Source organism: Carcharhinus amblyrhynchos, chromosome 21 (genome assembly GCF_965287045.1).
Source record: "Carcharhinus amblyrhynchos chromosome 21, sCarAmb.v2.hapA, whole genome shotgun sequence".
NCBI lineage: Eukaryota > Metazoa > Chordata > Chondrichthyes > Carcharhiniformes > Carcharhinidae > Carcharhinus > Carcharhinus amblyrhynchos.
In genome coordinates, this window is record NC_137344.1 from 8,001,396 (window position 1) to 8,018,223 (window position 16,828).

At 40.0% G+C, this 16,828-nt stretch overlaps 1 protein-coding gene across 1 annotated transcript in view; it reads left to right on the forward strand.

The window, feature by feature from the left end:
- Window positions 1-16,156, forward strand: part of polg2 (polymerase (DNA directed), gamma 2, accessory subunit) — a 57,976-nt gene extending 41,820 nt beyond the window's left edge. The window contains exons 7-9 of the mRNA XM_080209431.1: window positions 5,218-5,298; window positions 10,513-10,613; window positions 15,656-16,156. Of these exons, the coding sequence (XP_080065557.1) occupies window positions 5,218-5,298; window positions 10,513-10,613; window positions 15,656-15,812 (339 nt within the window). The 3' untranslated portion in view covers window positions 15,813-16,156. The remainder of the gene's footprint in view (window positions 1-5,217; window positions 5,299-10,512; window positions 10,614-15,655) is intronic.
- The last annotated feature ends 672 nt before the right edge of the window (window positions 16,157-16,828 follow it).

Here is a 16,828-nt window from a genome sequence, read left to right on the forward strand (position 1 = left end):
TTGAAGCAATGCTTCTTTGCTCTTGTATTCAACTGCCTTGCAATAAATTGTCTTTCAAATTCCTTGCATCTTTGTGCAAACCTCTCTGAAGACCAAATGTATAATAATTTCTCATTGTTTTAAAAAAATTCTGTTTATCCCTTTTATCTGAGTGAATACCTCACATTTACTTGTACAATTCATCTTCCACCTACTTGCTGACTCACTTAACCTATGTATATTGCTTTGCAGACCCTTTGGGTCCACAAGATCGGTTACTTTCCCACCTAGTTTTGTGTCATCATACTTGAATGTATTATACTCTTTCATCTAATTCATTAATGTAAACCATAAATAGATAAGCACTTATCCTTGTGGTTCTTTACAGTAATAGCCTGCAACCTGAAAATGACTTGTATATTCTTATTCTGTTTTCACTTCTTTTAACAAATACATTAACAAATCCTTACTAAATCCTATAGTTCATCACCCCCACAGTTTACTTTGCTGGTTTTTTTCCTCAAAAATATGGAATAGATTTGTCAAGCATGATTTCTCTTTCATAAAACCGTGCCTAATAATTTGAGATTTAAGTGCCCTGTTATCCGTTCTTTAATAATGGCTATCAGCATTTCCAAAACAGTCTAACCAGCCTTTGGTTTCCCTGTTTTCTCTCGCTTCTTTCTGGAATGATGGTGTTACATTTGTAACTTTCCAATCTATTCAACTAATTATGTTAGCACTACCGAAAATTGTAGTATGTTTGGAACCTTGATTACTCATTGTTTTGAATTTGTGTGTGCATTTCAGATGTCCCACCAAGCTTTACTCATTTCAAATGAGTAAGCAAAGCAAAAGTATATACCAGTGATAAGGAAGGACTTTAGAAAAAGAGATAATCAGCCATGGTTATCTAAGGAAATAAAGGAGGGTATCAAATTGGAAGAAAATGCATACAAAGTGGCAAAGATTAGTGGGAACCTAGAGGAATGGGAAATCTTTAAAGGTCAGCAGAAAGCCACAAAAGAAGCTATAAAGAAAGGTAAGATGGATTATGAGAGTAAACTAGCTCAGAATATAAAAACAAATAGCAAAAGTGTCTACAAATATATAAAACGATAAAGAGTGGTGAAAGTTAACATTGGTCCTTTAGAGGACGAGAAGGCGGATGTAATAACTGGAAATGAAAAAATGGCTGAAGCATTGAACAGGTAATTTGTGTCGGTCTTCACAGTGGAAGACACAAATAACATGCCAAAAATTGATGACAGACAGGCTATGGCAGATGAGAACCTAGAAACTTATCATTAACACGGAAGAGGTAGAGTTGGGCAAGTTAATGGAGCTAAAGGTAGACAAGTCTCCTGGTCCTGGTGGAATGCAATCCCAGGGTACTAAAAGAGATGGTGGGAGAAATTGCAAATGTACTTGTGGTAATTTACCAAAATTTGCTGGACTCTGGGTGATTCCCGCAGATTGGAAAACAGCAAATGTAACGCCACTGTTTAAAAAAGGAGGTAGACAAAAGGCAGCTAACTATAAGCTGGTTACCTTAATTCCTGTAGTAGGGAAAATGCTTGAATCTATCAAGGAAGAAATAGCGAGACATTTGGATATAAATTGTCCCATTGGTAAGACGCAGCATGGGTTCACGAAGGGCAGGTCATGTTTGACTAATTTGATGGAATTCTTTGAGAACATTACATGTGCAGTGGACAGTGGGGAACCTGTGGATGTGGTGTATCTGGATTTCCAGAAGGCATTTGACAAGATGCTGCATCAAAGACTGCTATGTAAGATAAAGGTGCACAGTGTTACAGGTAATCTATTCGCATGGATAGAGGATTGGTTAACTAACTGAAAGCAAAGAGTGGGAATAAATGGGTGTTTTTCTGGTTGGCAATCAGTGATTAATGGCGTGCCTCAAGGATCAATGTTGGGACCGCAATTGTTTACGATTACATAGATGATTTGGAGTTGGGGACCAAGTGTACTGTGTCAAAATTCGCAGATGACACTAAGATGGGTGGAAGAGCAAAGTGTGCAGAGGGTGCTGAAAGTCTGCAAAGGGATATAGATAATCTAAATGAGTGGGTGAGGGTCTGGCAGATAGAATTCAATGTTGATAAATGTGAGGCCATCTATTTTGGTAGGAACAACAGCAAAATGGACTATTATTTAAATGGTAAAAAATTGCAGCATGCTGCTGTGCAGAGGGATCTGGATGTCCTTGTGCAGGAATCTCAAGGAGTTGGTTTGCACGTGCAGCAGGTAATTAAGAAGGCAAAAGGAATTTTATCCTTCATTGCTAGAGAGATGAAGTTTAAAAACAGTGAGGTTACGTTGCAGCTGTATAAGATGCTGGTGAGACCACACCTGGCGTACTGTGTACAGTTTTGGTCTCCTTACTTGAGAAAGGATATACTGGCACTGGAAGGGGTGCAGAGGAGATTCACTAGGTTGATTCTGGAGTTGAGAGGGTTGGCTTATGAGAGAAACAGAGTAGACTGGGGCTAAACTCATTGGAATTCAGAAGAATGAGGGGAGATCTTATAGAAACATATAAGATTATGAAGGGAATAGATAAGATAGAAGCAGGGAAGTTGTTTCCACTTGTGGGTGAAACTAGAACTAGGGGGCATAGCCTCAAAATGAGGGGAAGCAGCTTTAGGACTGAGTGGAATTCCCTGCCTAGTGAAGCAGTTGAGGCTACCAGATTGAATGTTTTAAAGGCAAGGATAGATAAATTTTTGAACAGTAAAGGAATTAAGAGTTATGGTGAGCAGGCGGGTAAGTGGAGCTGAGTTCACAAAAAGATCAGCCATGATCTTATTGAAGCGGAGCAGGCTCAAGGGGCCAGATGGTCTAGTCCTGCTCCTAGTTATGTTCTTATGTTGTCTTCTAAATCAATTTCTTCAAATTTATTGAATGAAATGGGGAATTATTCTGATTCAAATTTATTCAAGCATCCTGGTGCATTTTTCATACAGAAGGCAAAACCAATCAAATTTCTCAAAATAATTCTTAAGTAATATTTTTAAATATTTGTCTCAACTTATTATGTCAAGATAAATAAAATAAAAGTTACCATGTAAAAGAAAATTGCAAAATGCATTTTAACAATCATAAAATTATCCAACTCCCGTTGGAAACATGTCCATGAAACCCTTCTCCTGAACCCATCATCCAGATTTGGGCTTTCGAGACTGTGGCTTGCTCCATCTTTACAGGACTTGTCAACATGGCTTCCCTTTGCCCATTCTGCTGCATGTTCTTGGTCTGTACATGCACTTGCTGCTGTTTCTATTGTTCAGCCCTCTATCACTGTTGTGTTTCTGACTGGAAGCTAATTTTAATATTTGTTAATATTGTGTTTGTCAATTCTATCCATGCATGCATATCTCCCCTGTGATAAGTAAACTGGGTAAAAAGTCTCACAACACCATGTTAAAGTCCAACAGGTTTCTTTGGTAGCAAACACCACTAGCTTTTGCAGTGCTGCTCCTTCATCAGGTGAGTGGGAGATCTATTCACAAACAGGGCATATAAAGATACAGACTCAATTTACAAAATAATGATTGGAATCCGAGTCTTTACAGTTAATCAAGTCTTAAAAGTACAGACCATGTGAGTGGAGAGAGCACTAAGCACAGGTTAAAGATTTGTATTGTCTCCAGACAGGACAGTTAATGAGATTTTGCAAGTCCAAGCAAGTTGTGGGGGTTACAAATAGTGTGACATGACCCCAAGATCCCGGCTGAGGCCGTCCTCATGTGTGAGGAACTTGGCTATCAGTCTCTGCTCAGTGATTGTGTGTTGTGAAGGCTGCCTCGGAAAACACTTACGCGAAGATCAGAGGCCAAATGCTCGTGACCGCTGAAATGTTCCTCAAAAGGAAGAGAACAGTCTTGCCTGGTGATTGTCGAGCAGTGTTCACTCATCCGTTGTTGTAGCGTCTGCATGGTCTCAGTGCCTCGGGACATCATTTCCTGCGGCGTATTAGGTAGACAGCGTTGGCCGAGTTGCAAGAGTATGTGCCGTGGACCTGGTGGATGGTGTTCTCACGTGAAATGATGGCATCCGTGTCAATGATCCGACACGTCTTGCAGAGGTTGCTGTGGCAGGGTGTGTGGTGTCGTGGTCGTTGTTTTCCTGAAGGCTGTGTAGTTTGTTGCGGACAGTGGTCTGTTTGTGGTTGTGGTTTGTTTGAAGGCAAAAAGTGAGGGTGTGGGGATGGCCTTGACAAGATGTTCATCTTTATCAATGACATGTTTGAAGGCACCGGAGAAGATGATGTAACTTCTCTGCTCCGGGGAAGTACTGGACGATGAGGAGTACTCTGTCCGCTATGTCCTGTGTTTGTCGTCTTAGGTCAGTGCGGTTTCTTGTTGTGGCGCGTCGGAACTGTTGATCAATGAGACGAGCGCCATATCCTGTTCTTGTGAGGGCATCTTTCAGCTTCTGGAGGTGTCTGTTGCGATCCTCCTCATCTGAGCAGATCCTGTGTATACGGACGGCTTGTCCATAGGGGATTATTCTTTAACGTGTTTAGGGTGGAAGCTGGAGAAATGGAGCATTGTGAGGTTATCCGTGGGTTTGCGGTACAGTGAGGTGCTGAGGTGACTGTCCTTAATTGAGATGTGTGTGTCCAAGAATGCAACCGATTCTGGAGAGTAGTCCATGGTGGAAGGGAACTTGATAATGTCGTGTAGTAGCATCTCCACATAAATAAACTGAACAATGTGTATCTCCTTCTCTCTGAATCAGTTACCTCTCTGCAGGTTTGGGTTGATGTCACCTTATACTAATTCTGCCTCCAGTGTGTGCTATGAGAATTAGGGATATTTAGACAGGCATCTTAACTATTGTATATGTTTTGATGGGTGTCAGCGATATTGCAGACTTGATAGTAAAACCACCAAACCGCTACATGACAGGAACTAGTCGAAGCAGGCATTTGTTGCAGCTAAATTTAACAAGTACATTGCTAAATTGTACAAAAACAGATGCGCATTTAAGGTAGTTTCCAAAATAAGTAAGCAGAAGAGTTTTCTTTAGTAGTTCAGCATGTCAGTTAATTTTGTAAATTGGGCTATTTATTTTCCCTTGCAACTACTTATACTAATACTATTCAGTTAGTTAACTTATTGTTGCAATTTAGTAACTTTTTAGTCTATTTTATCTTTAACTTTGAAAATATCTGAAATTAATTAATTTTCATGATTGCTGCATTTTTAGGTGCTAAAGCTCCATCCAAGTTTAGCTCCGATTAAAGTGGGTTTGGAAATGGGCAAAGGACCTACAGTTGAGTTACGTCAGGTGTGTATTTTGTGAAGAACTCTAAAAGCCATGAAAATATACCATATCAGTTTGTGCTTCCTGATGTTTTTAATTTCACTCCTTCTGTTCAAACTAAGCTGCAGAAATATGGCCTGCAATATTTTGTTTAGGCTGTTCTGAATTTTATAATTATGTTTGAAACCATACATTTTTTTGTTCAGCATGGAAGCTTTCATCTGTGAGGACCTCCCGCTGCAGGAGCTTTTGGAACCTGAATGTTCTTTTGGCCTAAAATCAGGGTGTTAAATTACAGCTTGTGGCGTGCATGCTGCACCAAAAAAGGTTTACAAAATGAGCTAGGATATTTATTAACAAAAATAATTACTAAATCAACTAAATAATTGTGATCGTAGATTAGGAGAAAATTTTATGTTTCTGTACTGTAAATGGTCTTTGCAAGACATTTAGTTTGGTCATGGTCTTTAGCATTTCCGTACAAAAGAAAACTATGAAAAGTGCAATAAAAATCATAACTCTGCCAAATATTGTCACTTTTCCAACTCACCTAGAAAAATTTAAATCCCTATCATGGATTGGTCACATTAAATTTGTAGTAAGTGAAGATTTCATAAAGCAGGACATGGTGTGATAAAGGCACATTTAATATCTGCATAGCAATCTAGTTGGCAAGATTAAAGCAGTGCCTGTTTTGTTAGCAATCCAACACCAATTATGGTTAAAATTAAAATTCAGAGAATGGCATGCTGTGAAGAAGGATATGGCTAGAAACTGTTGCTAATTTAAAATAATTTTTATATTCGTATAAAATGCTAGAAGGTTTGTACCATAAGAAGATATTCCCCACTGGATGCCTGAAAATTTTGTTCGACATTTTTCCTTATAGCTATTAAAGCACAGCATATTTGTAGGTTGATTTTTCTATTCTTTCTCCCCATGCCCACCCCAAAAAAAAACCTGGCAGCAAACCAGTTGAGAGTTGCTTTTACATTTACTCGTGGTCAGAACTGAATTGCAAGATGACAATATAGACAGAAGACAATAAACTTGACTGGTTGCAAGAGATGCCTAAAGTACAGACTGACATTTGAATACGAGTTTCTACAGTAACTCAGTGGTAAATGCCCAGGCAAGTGTAGACTGAGCTATTAGTTAGTGCCAGTTCAGGGAACATTAAATTCATGACAGTTGTTGTTATGTCCACTCCAAGATTAATTAGAAACATAATCAGAATTCCCATTCATGATCATTTCCTATGTCTTTTTATGAAAAGTATATGTATATAGGTGCCAGATGACACAATGTACAATTCAACTGTGACTTTTTTATGGTTAACCTACTATACGTGTTTACATAAGATTGGCAGATCGTATGAAATATAGGGTGCAAGTGATATATGTGGATGATATGTCAGCAAAGATTGGTGCTGCAAGTGCAACAACAATGAGAAACCTGGAGGCAGGATGGAGAACAAAAAACTCAAAGACCTAAAATAGTTTTGCAGAAATCATAAAGTAACACGAGGTACACTTTAGAACCCCACTGCAGCCGTATACACTTATCAGTACACACAAAGTATGTATTCTGTATATTTAACTATATGTGCGGGTGCTTTTATGTAGGTGTGTATATACAGCTTCCATGCATTTTCTATTATCATTTAGAACTTTTGTTCTAAACTAAATTGCAGAAATATGGCCTGCAATATTTTGTTTAGGCTGTTCTGAGTTTTATAATTGTGTTATATATTTTTTTGTTCAGCATGGAAGCTTTCGTTTGTGAGGACCTGCTGCATGAGCTTTTGGAACCTGAATGTTCTTTTGGCCTAAAATCAGGGTGTTAACCTACAGCTTGTGGACTGCATGCTGCACCAAAAAAGGTTTACAAAATGAACTAGGATATTTATCAACTAAAATAATTATTAAATCAACTAAATAATTGTGATCATAGATTAGGAGAAAATTTTATGAAGAGATTAACTATAAAGATAGGAAATCGTAAAGCAAAAACAACTAAGCGATTAGATAATTGTCAAGGAGAAAGGACTAAGGAATCCTGAATGCAGCCAATTCTGAGTGATCACTGGAGAACCCCTGAAAATTTTAAAAACAGACAAATGTGAATAATTCTGCAAACAGAGCATGAAAAACAAAGAAAATTACAGTGCAGGAACAGGCTCTTTGCCCTCCAAGCCTGCACTGACCATGCTACCCAACTTAACTAAAACTCTGTACCCTTCCAGGAACCATATCCCTCTATTCCCATCCTATGCATGTATTTGTCGAGACGTCCCTTAAAAGTCACTATCATATCTGTTTCCACTACCTCCCCTGGCAACGAGTTCCAGGCACCCACCACTGCGTAAAACATTTGCCTCATCCATTAAACCTTGCCCCTCGCACCTTAAACCTGTGCCCTCTATTAATTGACTCTTTCAACCTGGGAAAAGGCTTCTGACTATCCACTCTGTCCATGCCTCCATAATCTTGTGGACTTCTATCAGGTCACTCCTCAACCTCTGTCATTCCAGTGAGAACAAATCAAGTTCCTCCAACTTCTCCTCATAGCCAACGCCCTCCATACCAGGCAACATCCTGGTAAATCTTTTCTGTACCCTCTCCAAAGCCTCCACATCCTTCTGGTAATGTGGCAACCAGAACTGAACACTATATTCCAAGTGTGGCCTAACTAAGATTCTATAAAGCTGCAACAGAGTTGCCAATTTTTAAACTCAGTGCCCCGGCCAATGAAGGCAAGAATGCCGTATGCCTTCTTAACTACCTTCTCCACCTGCATTGCCCCTTTCAGTGACCTGAATACCTGTACACCCAGCTCCCTTTGCCAATCAATACTCTTAAGCGTTCTGCCATTTACTATATATTTCCAACGTCTATTAGACCTTCCTATAGTATAGACCAGTGAGCCTTCCTTCTGTTGTGGGCAAAGTTTTGGAAAGAATTATAAGGGATAGGATTTATAATCATCTAGAGGGAAATAAATTGATTAGAGATAGTCAACACGGTTTTGTGAAGGGTAGGTCGTACCTCACAAACCTTATCGAGTTTTTTGAAAAGGTGACCAAAGAGGTGGATAAGGGTAAGGCAGTTGACGTGGTGTATATGGATTTTAGCAAAGCGTTTGATAAGGTTCCCCATGGTAGGCTATTGCAGAAAATGCAGATGCATGGGATTGAGGGTGATTTAGCAGTTTGGATCAGGAATTGGCTGGCTGATAGAAGACAGAGGGTGGTAGTTGATGGGAAATATTCAACCTGGAGTTCAGTTACAAGTGGTGTACCTCCAGGATCTGTTTTGGGGCCACTGCTGTTTGTCATTTTTATAAATGACCTAGATGAGGGCGTAGAAGGATGGATTAGTAAATTTGCTGACGACACCAAGGTCGGAGGAGTTGTAGACAGTGAGGATGGATGTTACAGTTTGCAGAGGAACATAGATAAGCTGCAGAGCTGGGCTGAGAGGTGGCAGATGGAGTTTAATACGGAAAAGTGTGAGGTGATTCACTTTGGTAAGAATAACAGGAGTACAGAATATAGGGCTAATGGAAGGACTCTTAGTAGTGTGGACGAGCAGAGGGACCTCGGGGTACATGTGCATAGCTCCCTGAAAGTTGGCACCCAGGTTGATAAGGTTGTTAAGAAGGCGTACGGTGTGTTGGCTTTTATTGGTAGAGGGATTGAATTTCGGAGCCGTGAGGTTATGTTACAACTGTACAAAACTCTGGTGCGGCCGCACTTGGAGTATTGTGTACAGTTCTGGTCGCTGCATTATAAGAAAGATGTGGAGGCATTGGAAAGGGTGCAGAGGAGGTTTACCAGGATGCTGCCTGGTATGGTGGGAAGGTCTTATGAGGAAAGGTTGAGGGACTTGAGGTTATTTTCATTGGAGAGAAGAAGGTTACAAGGTAACCTGATTGAGGCATACAAGATGATCAATGGATTGGATAGGGTGGACAGTGAGAGCCTTTTACCTCGGATGGAGATGGCTAACACAAGGGGACATAGCTTTAAATTAAGGGGTGGTAATTATAGGACGGATGTCAGAGGTAGGTTCTTTACTCAGAAGGTAGTAAGGTCGTGGAATGCCCTGCCTGCAGCAGTTGTGAACTCACCAACTTTAAGGGCGTTCAAATGGTCTGTGGATAGGCATATGGATAGCATTGGAATAGTTTAGGTTAGAGGGCCATTAGATTGGTTCCACTGGTCGGCGCAACATCGAGAGCCAAAGGGCCTGTACTGCGCTGTAATGTTCTATGTTCTAAAATGCATTATCTCTCATTTGTCGGGATTAAACTCCATCTGCCACCCCTGCTGTATCCTCTGATGGTTCTTATCGCTATCTACAAATCCACCAACCTTGTGTCGTCTGCAAACTTACTAATCAATCCAGTTACATTTTCCTCCAAATCGTTTATATATGTTTTACAAACAGGGAAGGTCCCAGCATTGATCCCTGAGGAATGCCACTTGTCACAATCCTCCATCCAAAAATGCACCCTTCCACTGCTACCTTTTGTCTTCTATGACTGAGCCAGTTCTGTACCCACGTAGCCAGCTCACCTCTGATCCTATGTGACTTCACCTTCTGCACCAGCCTGCCATGAGGGACCTTTTCATAGGCTTTACTGAAGTCCATGTGGACAACATCCACTGCCCTTCCCTCATCAATCATCTTCGCCACTTCCTCGAAAAACTCGATCAAGTTAGTGAGACACTAATGTCTCACTAATACGTCCACTGATTTCCAAGTGGGAATAAATCCTGTCTGGAAGAATCCTCTCCAATAATTTCCCTATTAATGATGTAAGGCTCACCAGCCTGTAATTAGCTAATGGCTAAGCAGTCCTGTGGTGGATTTCTGATATGTTTAGTACAAAGTTTAAAACATAATCTCATCTTAAGTGGTTGTATGCTGATGAATTTAAACAGCTGCTGTCCACATCCCGTCTCAAACTTTATTAAATAAAATATAAATTTGCTGGAAACACACATGAAATTTCAAGAGGATGATTACCATTTTGGGCAGTTTTTCATCAGAACCAGAAGGGTAGGTCTGTTAAAGCATAGACTGAAAGAAAGAGGGTAAGGGAGAACAGCCGTTGTCCCATCTCGAGTAATCTCTTCTTTTCAGATTCTGACTTACCCATATATCACAGTATTTTTTGTGTTTATTTTAAGATGTTCAGTTTTTCTAGTTTGCCATTTCCTCCTTTTCTTAGGTATGTGAGGGGCTATTCCGTGAGATGTTAGAGAAAAGAATCACAGTGTGGCCTGGCTACCTGGAAACCATGCACGTATCAATGGAGCAGCTAACTATGAAGTAAGAAACAATTGTTTCTCATTACAATTGAATGGATACCTTTGAGTTATTTAATGTAGCTTAATTTTTATTTGTTTATGGGGATTGAGTATCGTTGGCAAGAACAGTATTTGTTGTCCTTTTCTAACATCATTTGAGAAGGTAGTGTTAACCCTTGCAATCTATTTGGTGTAAGTACACCATCATACTGTTAGAAAAGGGAAACTGTGAAGAAATGTTAATATCATTCCAAGTCATGATGCATTGTGACTTGAAGGGGAAGTTGTAGGTCATACTGCTTATGTGTCTTCTGTCATTGACTTTGGTGACAAAAGTTGGGGGTTTGGAAAGTGTAGTTGAGGAAGCCTTGGCAAGTTACTGCAGTGCATTGTGTAAATGATGCACACTTCTGCTGGTGACGGAGGAGTGAATGCTCAATGTGATGGATAGGGGACTGATCTAGCAGACTGTTTTGTCTTGGATGCTGTTGAGTTTCTTGAATGTTGGTGCTGCATTCATCCAAGCAAACTTTGAGTTTTCAACCATACTCTTGATTTAGCCTTGCACATGGTGGACAGACTTTGTAAAGCGAAAGCGAACTACTTGCTATGGAATGGAGTGTTTCAGTATCTGAGGATTTGCAAATAGTGCTGAACTAGTGCAGTTATCAGCACTGGCTTTATGAAACAGCTGAAGAACATTTGGCCTAAGATTCTAACCTGAAAAGCTCCTGCAGCAATGTCCTGGGACTGAGGCAGTTAGCCTCCAACAACTGTAACCATTTTCATTTTAAAGTTAAAGTTTATTTATTAATTACAAGGAAGGCTTACATTAGCACTGCAATGAAATTTACTGTGAAATTTTCCTAGTTGTCACAGTCCGGTGCCAATTAATCCATTCAACCAGCACATCTTTCAGAATGTGTGAGGAAACCGGAGCACCCGCGGAAACATGGGGAGAACGAGCAAACATCATACAGACAGTGACCGAAGGCAGGAATCGAACCCAAGTCCCTGGTGCTGAGAAGCAGCAGTTCTAACCACTGTGTTACCATGCTACTTCAACTATATGCGTCTCCAATCAGTGGCATGTTTTCTCTCTGATTCCAGCTTTACTAGGGCTTCCTGGAATTTTACAATGGCCACACTGTTAACCTGTGAAATTCAGCCCTTTTCTCTATGTTTGGATCAAAATAAGGTCAGAAGCCAAGTGACCCCTTTGGAGACCAACCTAAGCATCATTTATTGCTGTGTTAAGTGCTGCTTGATAGTACTCTGTGACACCATCATCACATTGCTGATAATTGAGTGAAAACTGATGGGACAGTAAATGGCCAGATTGCATTTGTCCTTCGCTTTATGAACAGGAGATACCTGAGCAGTTTTTCATATTGTCTGGTAGATGCTGCAGATTGAATAGCGTTATTGCTCTACCAGAACAGTTTAGTACTGATTCTGGAGCATTAATCTTTGGCACTATGACCAGAATATTGTCAATGTCCTTCAGCTGTTGATCAATGGAATGAATCAAATTGGCTGAAGATTGGGAGGAGGCTGAAATAGATCATCTAATCGGCACTTTTGGCTGGAGGTGGTTGCAAATTCTTTAATCATGTCTTTTGCAGTGACATGCTGGGCTCCCCATCAGTGAAGAAGGGTAGTTAATAATTCTACGTGTAATTTATTTGTAATAATTAAACATCTTGGTGTATATTTGGTTTTTAAAAATAAGATGTGTTAAATCAAGTACTTTATTATGCTCACTTGTGTGAACCTCAGACTTTCTATTTAAACCAAAAAGTTATACTGGTCTATTTTGTCCGTGAGCAAAAGTAACAGTCACTAGGTTCAAATAATCCATCACAAATTGGTTTTCTCTTGCAATCCTCCACTCACTCTAAGCACAAATTTAAAATAATCAGCAAAGTAGGAAAAAGATCGAATGGGCCAGATCTTGAGAAAAGTAATGGTGTCTCAGTGATATACTAAATCTTTGAATTTACTGTCAACCTGTTGATTTAACTGTTAAACTATAGTTGCAATTCTGCACAAAGTAATAGAGTATTGGAACAGTACAGGCCCTTCGGACCTTGATATTGTGCCGAGCTTTGTCTGAAACCAAGAACAAGCTATCCCACTCCCTGTCATTCTGGTGTGCTCCTTGTGCCTATCCAATAACCGCTTGAAAGTTCCTAAGGTGTCCGACTCCAATATCGCAGCAAGCAGTCCATTCTAAAACCCAACCATTCTGAGTAAAGAACCTATCTCAGACATCCCTTCTATATCTCCATGAACCTTATAGTTATGCCCCCTAGTAACAGCTACATCCACCCGAGGAAATAGTCTCTGAACGTTCACTCTATCTATCCCTCTCATCATCTTGTAAACCTCTGTTAAGATGCCTCTCATCCTCCTCTGCTCTAAAGAGAAAAGCTCTAGCTCCCTCAACCTTTCCTCATAAGACCTATCCTCCAAACCAGGCAGCATCCTGGTAAATGTCCTCTGCACTCTCTCCAATGCTTCCGTGTCCTTTATAGTGAGGTGATCAGAACTGCAGACAATATTCCAAATGTGGACTCACCAAGGTCCTGTACAGTTGCAGCATAACCCCACAGCTCTTAAACTCAAATTCCCTGTTAATAAACGCTTATGGTGTCTTTACGCTTGGCCTTCCTGTTATTCTTTTAAGAACTTAATCCATGAAATTTGCCATGTAAAGTTCAAGTCTGGAATTGACAGGGCAAGAATCAACCATACCTAAGCAGTACAGTGGCACACTAGTTAGCATAACTGCCTCTCAGCACCAGGGACCTGACTTTGGTCACTGCATGTTCTCCCTGTGTCTGTGCGGGTTTCCTCCAGGTGCTCTGGTTTCCTCCCACAGTCCAAAAGAGACACTGGTTAGGTGCAATGGCCGTGCTAAATTCTCCTTCAGTGTACCCAAATAGGCACTGAAGTATGGCAACGAGGGGATTTTCACACTTACTCCATTGCAGCGTTAATGTAAGCCTACTTGTGACACTAATAAATAACTTTTGGGACCCAGAAATTGAACATTGTAAATGGTTCCATCTTATCCCGGTTAGAAATTGCATTGAGACTAAAGTAATAAGGATACGTATAATTTTTAAAAAGTTTAATTAAATTTAAAAACCAAATTAAAAACTAATTAAATAAGAGATGGAGGGGTAGGTGATGTGTTGTTCATGCATGATGTGGGAGCTGGTGGACTCCATTGTGGTCCCCAGTGAGCACGTCTGTAGTAAGTGTTGGTTGCTTGAGGAACTCTGGCTCAGAGTGGATGAGCTGGATTCTGAGCTACGGACACTGTGACACATCAGGAAGGGGGAGAGATACTCGGACACTGTTCCAGCAGGCAGTCACACCCCTTAGATTAAATACCTTGAATTTGGCCAGTGGTCAGGGACACAATGTGGTGGCTTTGGAAAGGGTCCAGAAAAGGTTCACAAGAATGATCCCTAGAATGAAAAGCTTGTCTTATGAGAAATTATTGAGGACTCTGGGTCTGTACCCATCAGGGTTTAGGAGGATGAGGAGGGATCTTATTGAAACTTACAGGATACTGTGAGGCCTGGATAGAGTGGACATTGAGAAAATGTTTCCACTAGTAGGGAAAGCTAGAACCAGAGGGCACAACCTCAGACTAAAGGGATGATACTTGAAACAGAGATGAGGAGGAATTCCTTCAGCCAGTGTGATGAATCTGTGGAACCCTTTGCCCGGAAGGGTTAGGTTCTTGATTAATAAGGGGATCAGGGGTTATGGGGAGAAGGCAGGAGAATGGGGATGAGAAAAATATCAGCCATGATTGAATGGCGGAGCAGACTTGATGGGCCGAGTGGCCTAATTCTGCTCCTCTGTCTTATGGTCATATTCCTTCAAGATGTAAAATCTTTTTGGAGATTATAAAAATGCCTTTCCTTTTCATTGTCTTTTTTTGTCTTTGTCTCAATCCAATCTATCTTTTCTTCCTTGCTTGATTTGACTCCACTTCAAACGCTCTTACTCGCTCTCTTTCTTGGTCATTCCTCTTTTCAATTTTTAAATTTAATTGGTCAAGGCAATACTTTAGAATATACAATACAAGAGAATAAATGTTCTCTTCTGTAAAATATTTTTTAAAACTTCAAGCAATTTTACTGATGCTATAGGAAGTTCACTAATAGTATTTCCCTTGCATCCTTGCTGCTCTAATGGCAATTCTAAGTAATACCATAGAATGACTCCACTGTGAATAGCATGTCTTTTTGCTCTGGCCCGTTAGTCACTATGGTGCTGACAGGTCCCTAAAACATACTGACACTTCAAATTTCCCAGCCTGAAGCATAGTTCTATCAGATTGGTCAATTCTATAGAGCTTGGATGGTCTGAAATTATACTCTCCTCTATTACTTACACTAAATTATTTGAATTATCAGAACTGTGATGAAAATAGACAGCGTCTACAATTAGCAATAAAACTTATCTTTTTTGAAGAAGAGTAGATATTTTTACTAACACAGTGCTTTGAACCAAAGAATACTCTTAGAGTTTTCTTTTTGTTCAATTTAGCATGCAGGCAAAACAATTTTAAAAAAATCAATCGTAAGAGGTATTTTATCTTAGTGGTATTTTTAAAAAGATTCACTAAACTGGAGAAAAACAAATTGGTGAAGATGGGATGCTGGTGAACATGGATGGTTTTTTGGAAGTATTCTCCTAAAACCTGAGTTTTTAAACTTTGGCTATCACTATGTTCTCTTATTCACTGTCTCAAAGGGTTGTTCTGTATCGCAATAATTGAATCATTTCACTCCGGAGAAAAAGTGTGTAATTTGTGATTGATTAAATTGCCACATCACACAAAGTTATTCGCAATAAAAGTTTAATAATAGTCATAATATGAAGGGAAATTTCAGGCTGTAAATGAGAAGTAGCTCTTCCATTTTGTAACAGTGATTCATTCCTTGCATCTTTTAATATGTAAAATAAAAGCAAAATGTCAAGCAATCGCCTTTGGAAGTGCCCACATACTGTAAAGTGCGACTTGATTTTCTCTTTCAGGTACGATGAGATGGGTGTGATCTTCACTATTGTCATCAGTGATAGCACGCTGGAGAATGGCTTAGTACAGCTCAGGAACCGAGATACTGCCGTTAAAGAACTGGCTCACATTTCAGAAGTGAGAGACTTCCTCACCAAGTACATTCAGGAATCTTGAAAAATAGTTATACATTTTCATTTGAGTGTGAATGTATGTAGAAAATGTGTACTCATTGTTAATGAGACCTTTGGGGGCCCTTAACTGCACTCATACTTAACGCTGGTAGTCTTTTCAGAGGCTGCTCTTTTTTACAAAAAAAAATATTTTGCCAGTCATCCTGTGCTAGGTCCTGAGATGTTTTATTTATGTAGATTGACTCCAATTTTTTTAACCTTCCTGTGTAAATCAAGAGTGAATGTATGTCTCATTCCTTTGTACAGCATGATGCTTGTGTTCAGTGCACAATGGTGCAGTACATTGATATATAAATTAAATGTGCCAGCACTTTATCAGTAAATTCACATGTTAAATCTCAAACAAGTTATTGGATGATGACCATCAACCCTGCACCAAAGAAAAGCCAGGCGGTATGCCTTTATGACTACCATCCGGTGGCTCTGACATCCATCATTATGAAGTGTTTCAAAAGTTTAGTCATGTCATGCATCAGCTCTAGTTTCCCCAGATTGCCTGGATCCATTGTAGTTTACCCATCGCCACAACAGATGTTATCTCCCTGGCCCTCCACTCAATCATGGAACACCTGGATAAACAAGGACACTTATGTCAGACTACTATTTATTAACTACAGCTCAGCCTTCAACACTGTTATCCCAACAAAACCCATCTCTAAACTTTGTGGCCTAGGGCTCAGCAACTTCCTCTGCGATTGAATCCTAGACTTCCTAACCCACAGACTGTAATCTGTAAGGACAGACAACAATGCCTCCTCTACGATCATCCTCAACAAGGCTCTGTCCTCAGCCCCTTACTGTGCTCCTTTATACTGTTATGACTGTGTGGCCAAATTCCGCTTCAACTACATTTTCAGTTTGTTGATGACCACTGTAGTCGGTTGGATCTCAAACAATGACAAGACGCAGTACAAGAAAAAGATAGAGAATCTGGTGAAATGGTGCAACAACAATAATCTCTCCCTCAATGTCAGTAAAACGAAGGAGATATTCATTGAT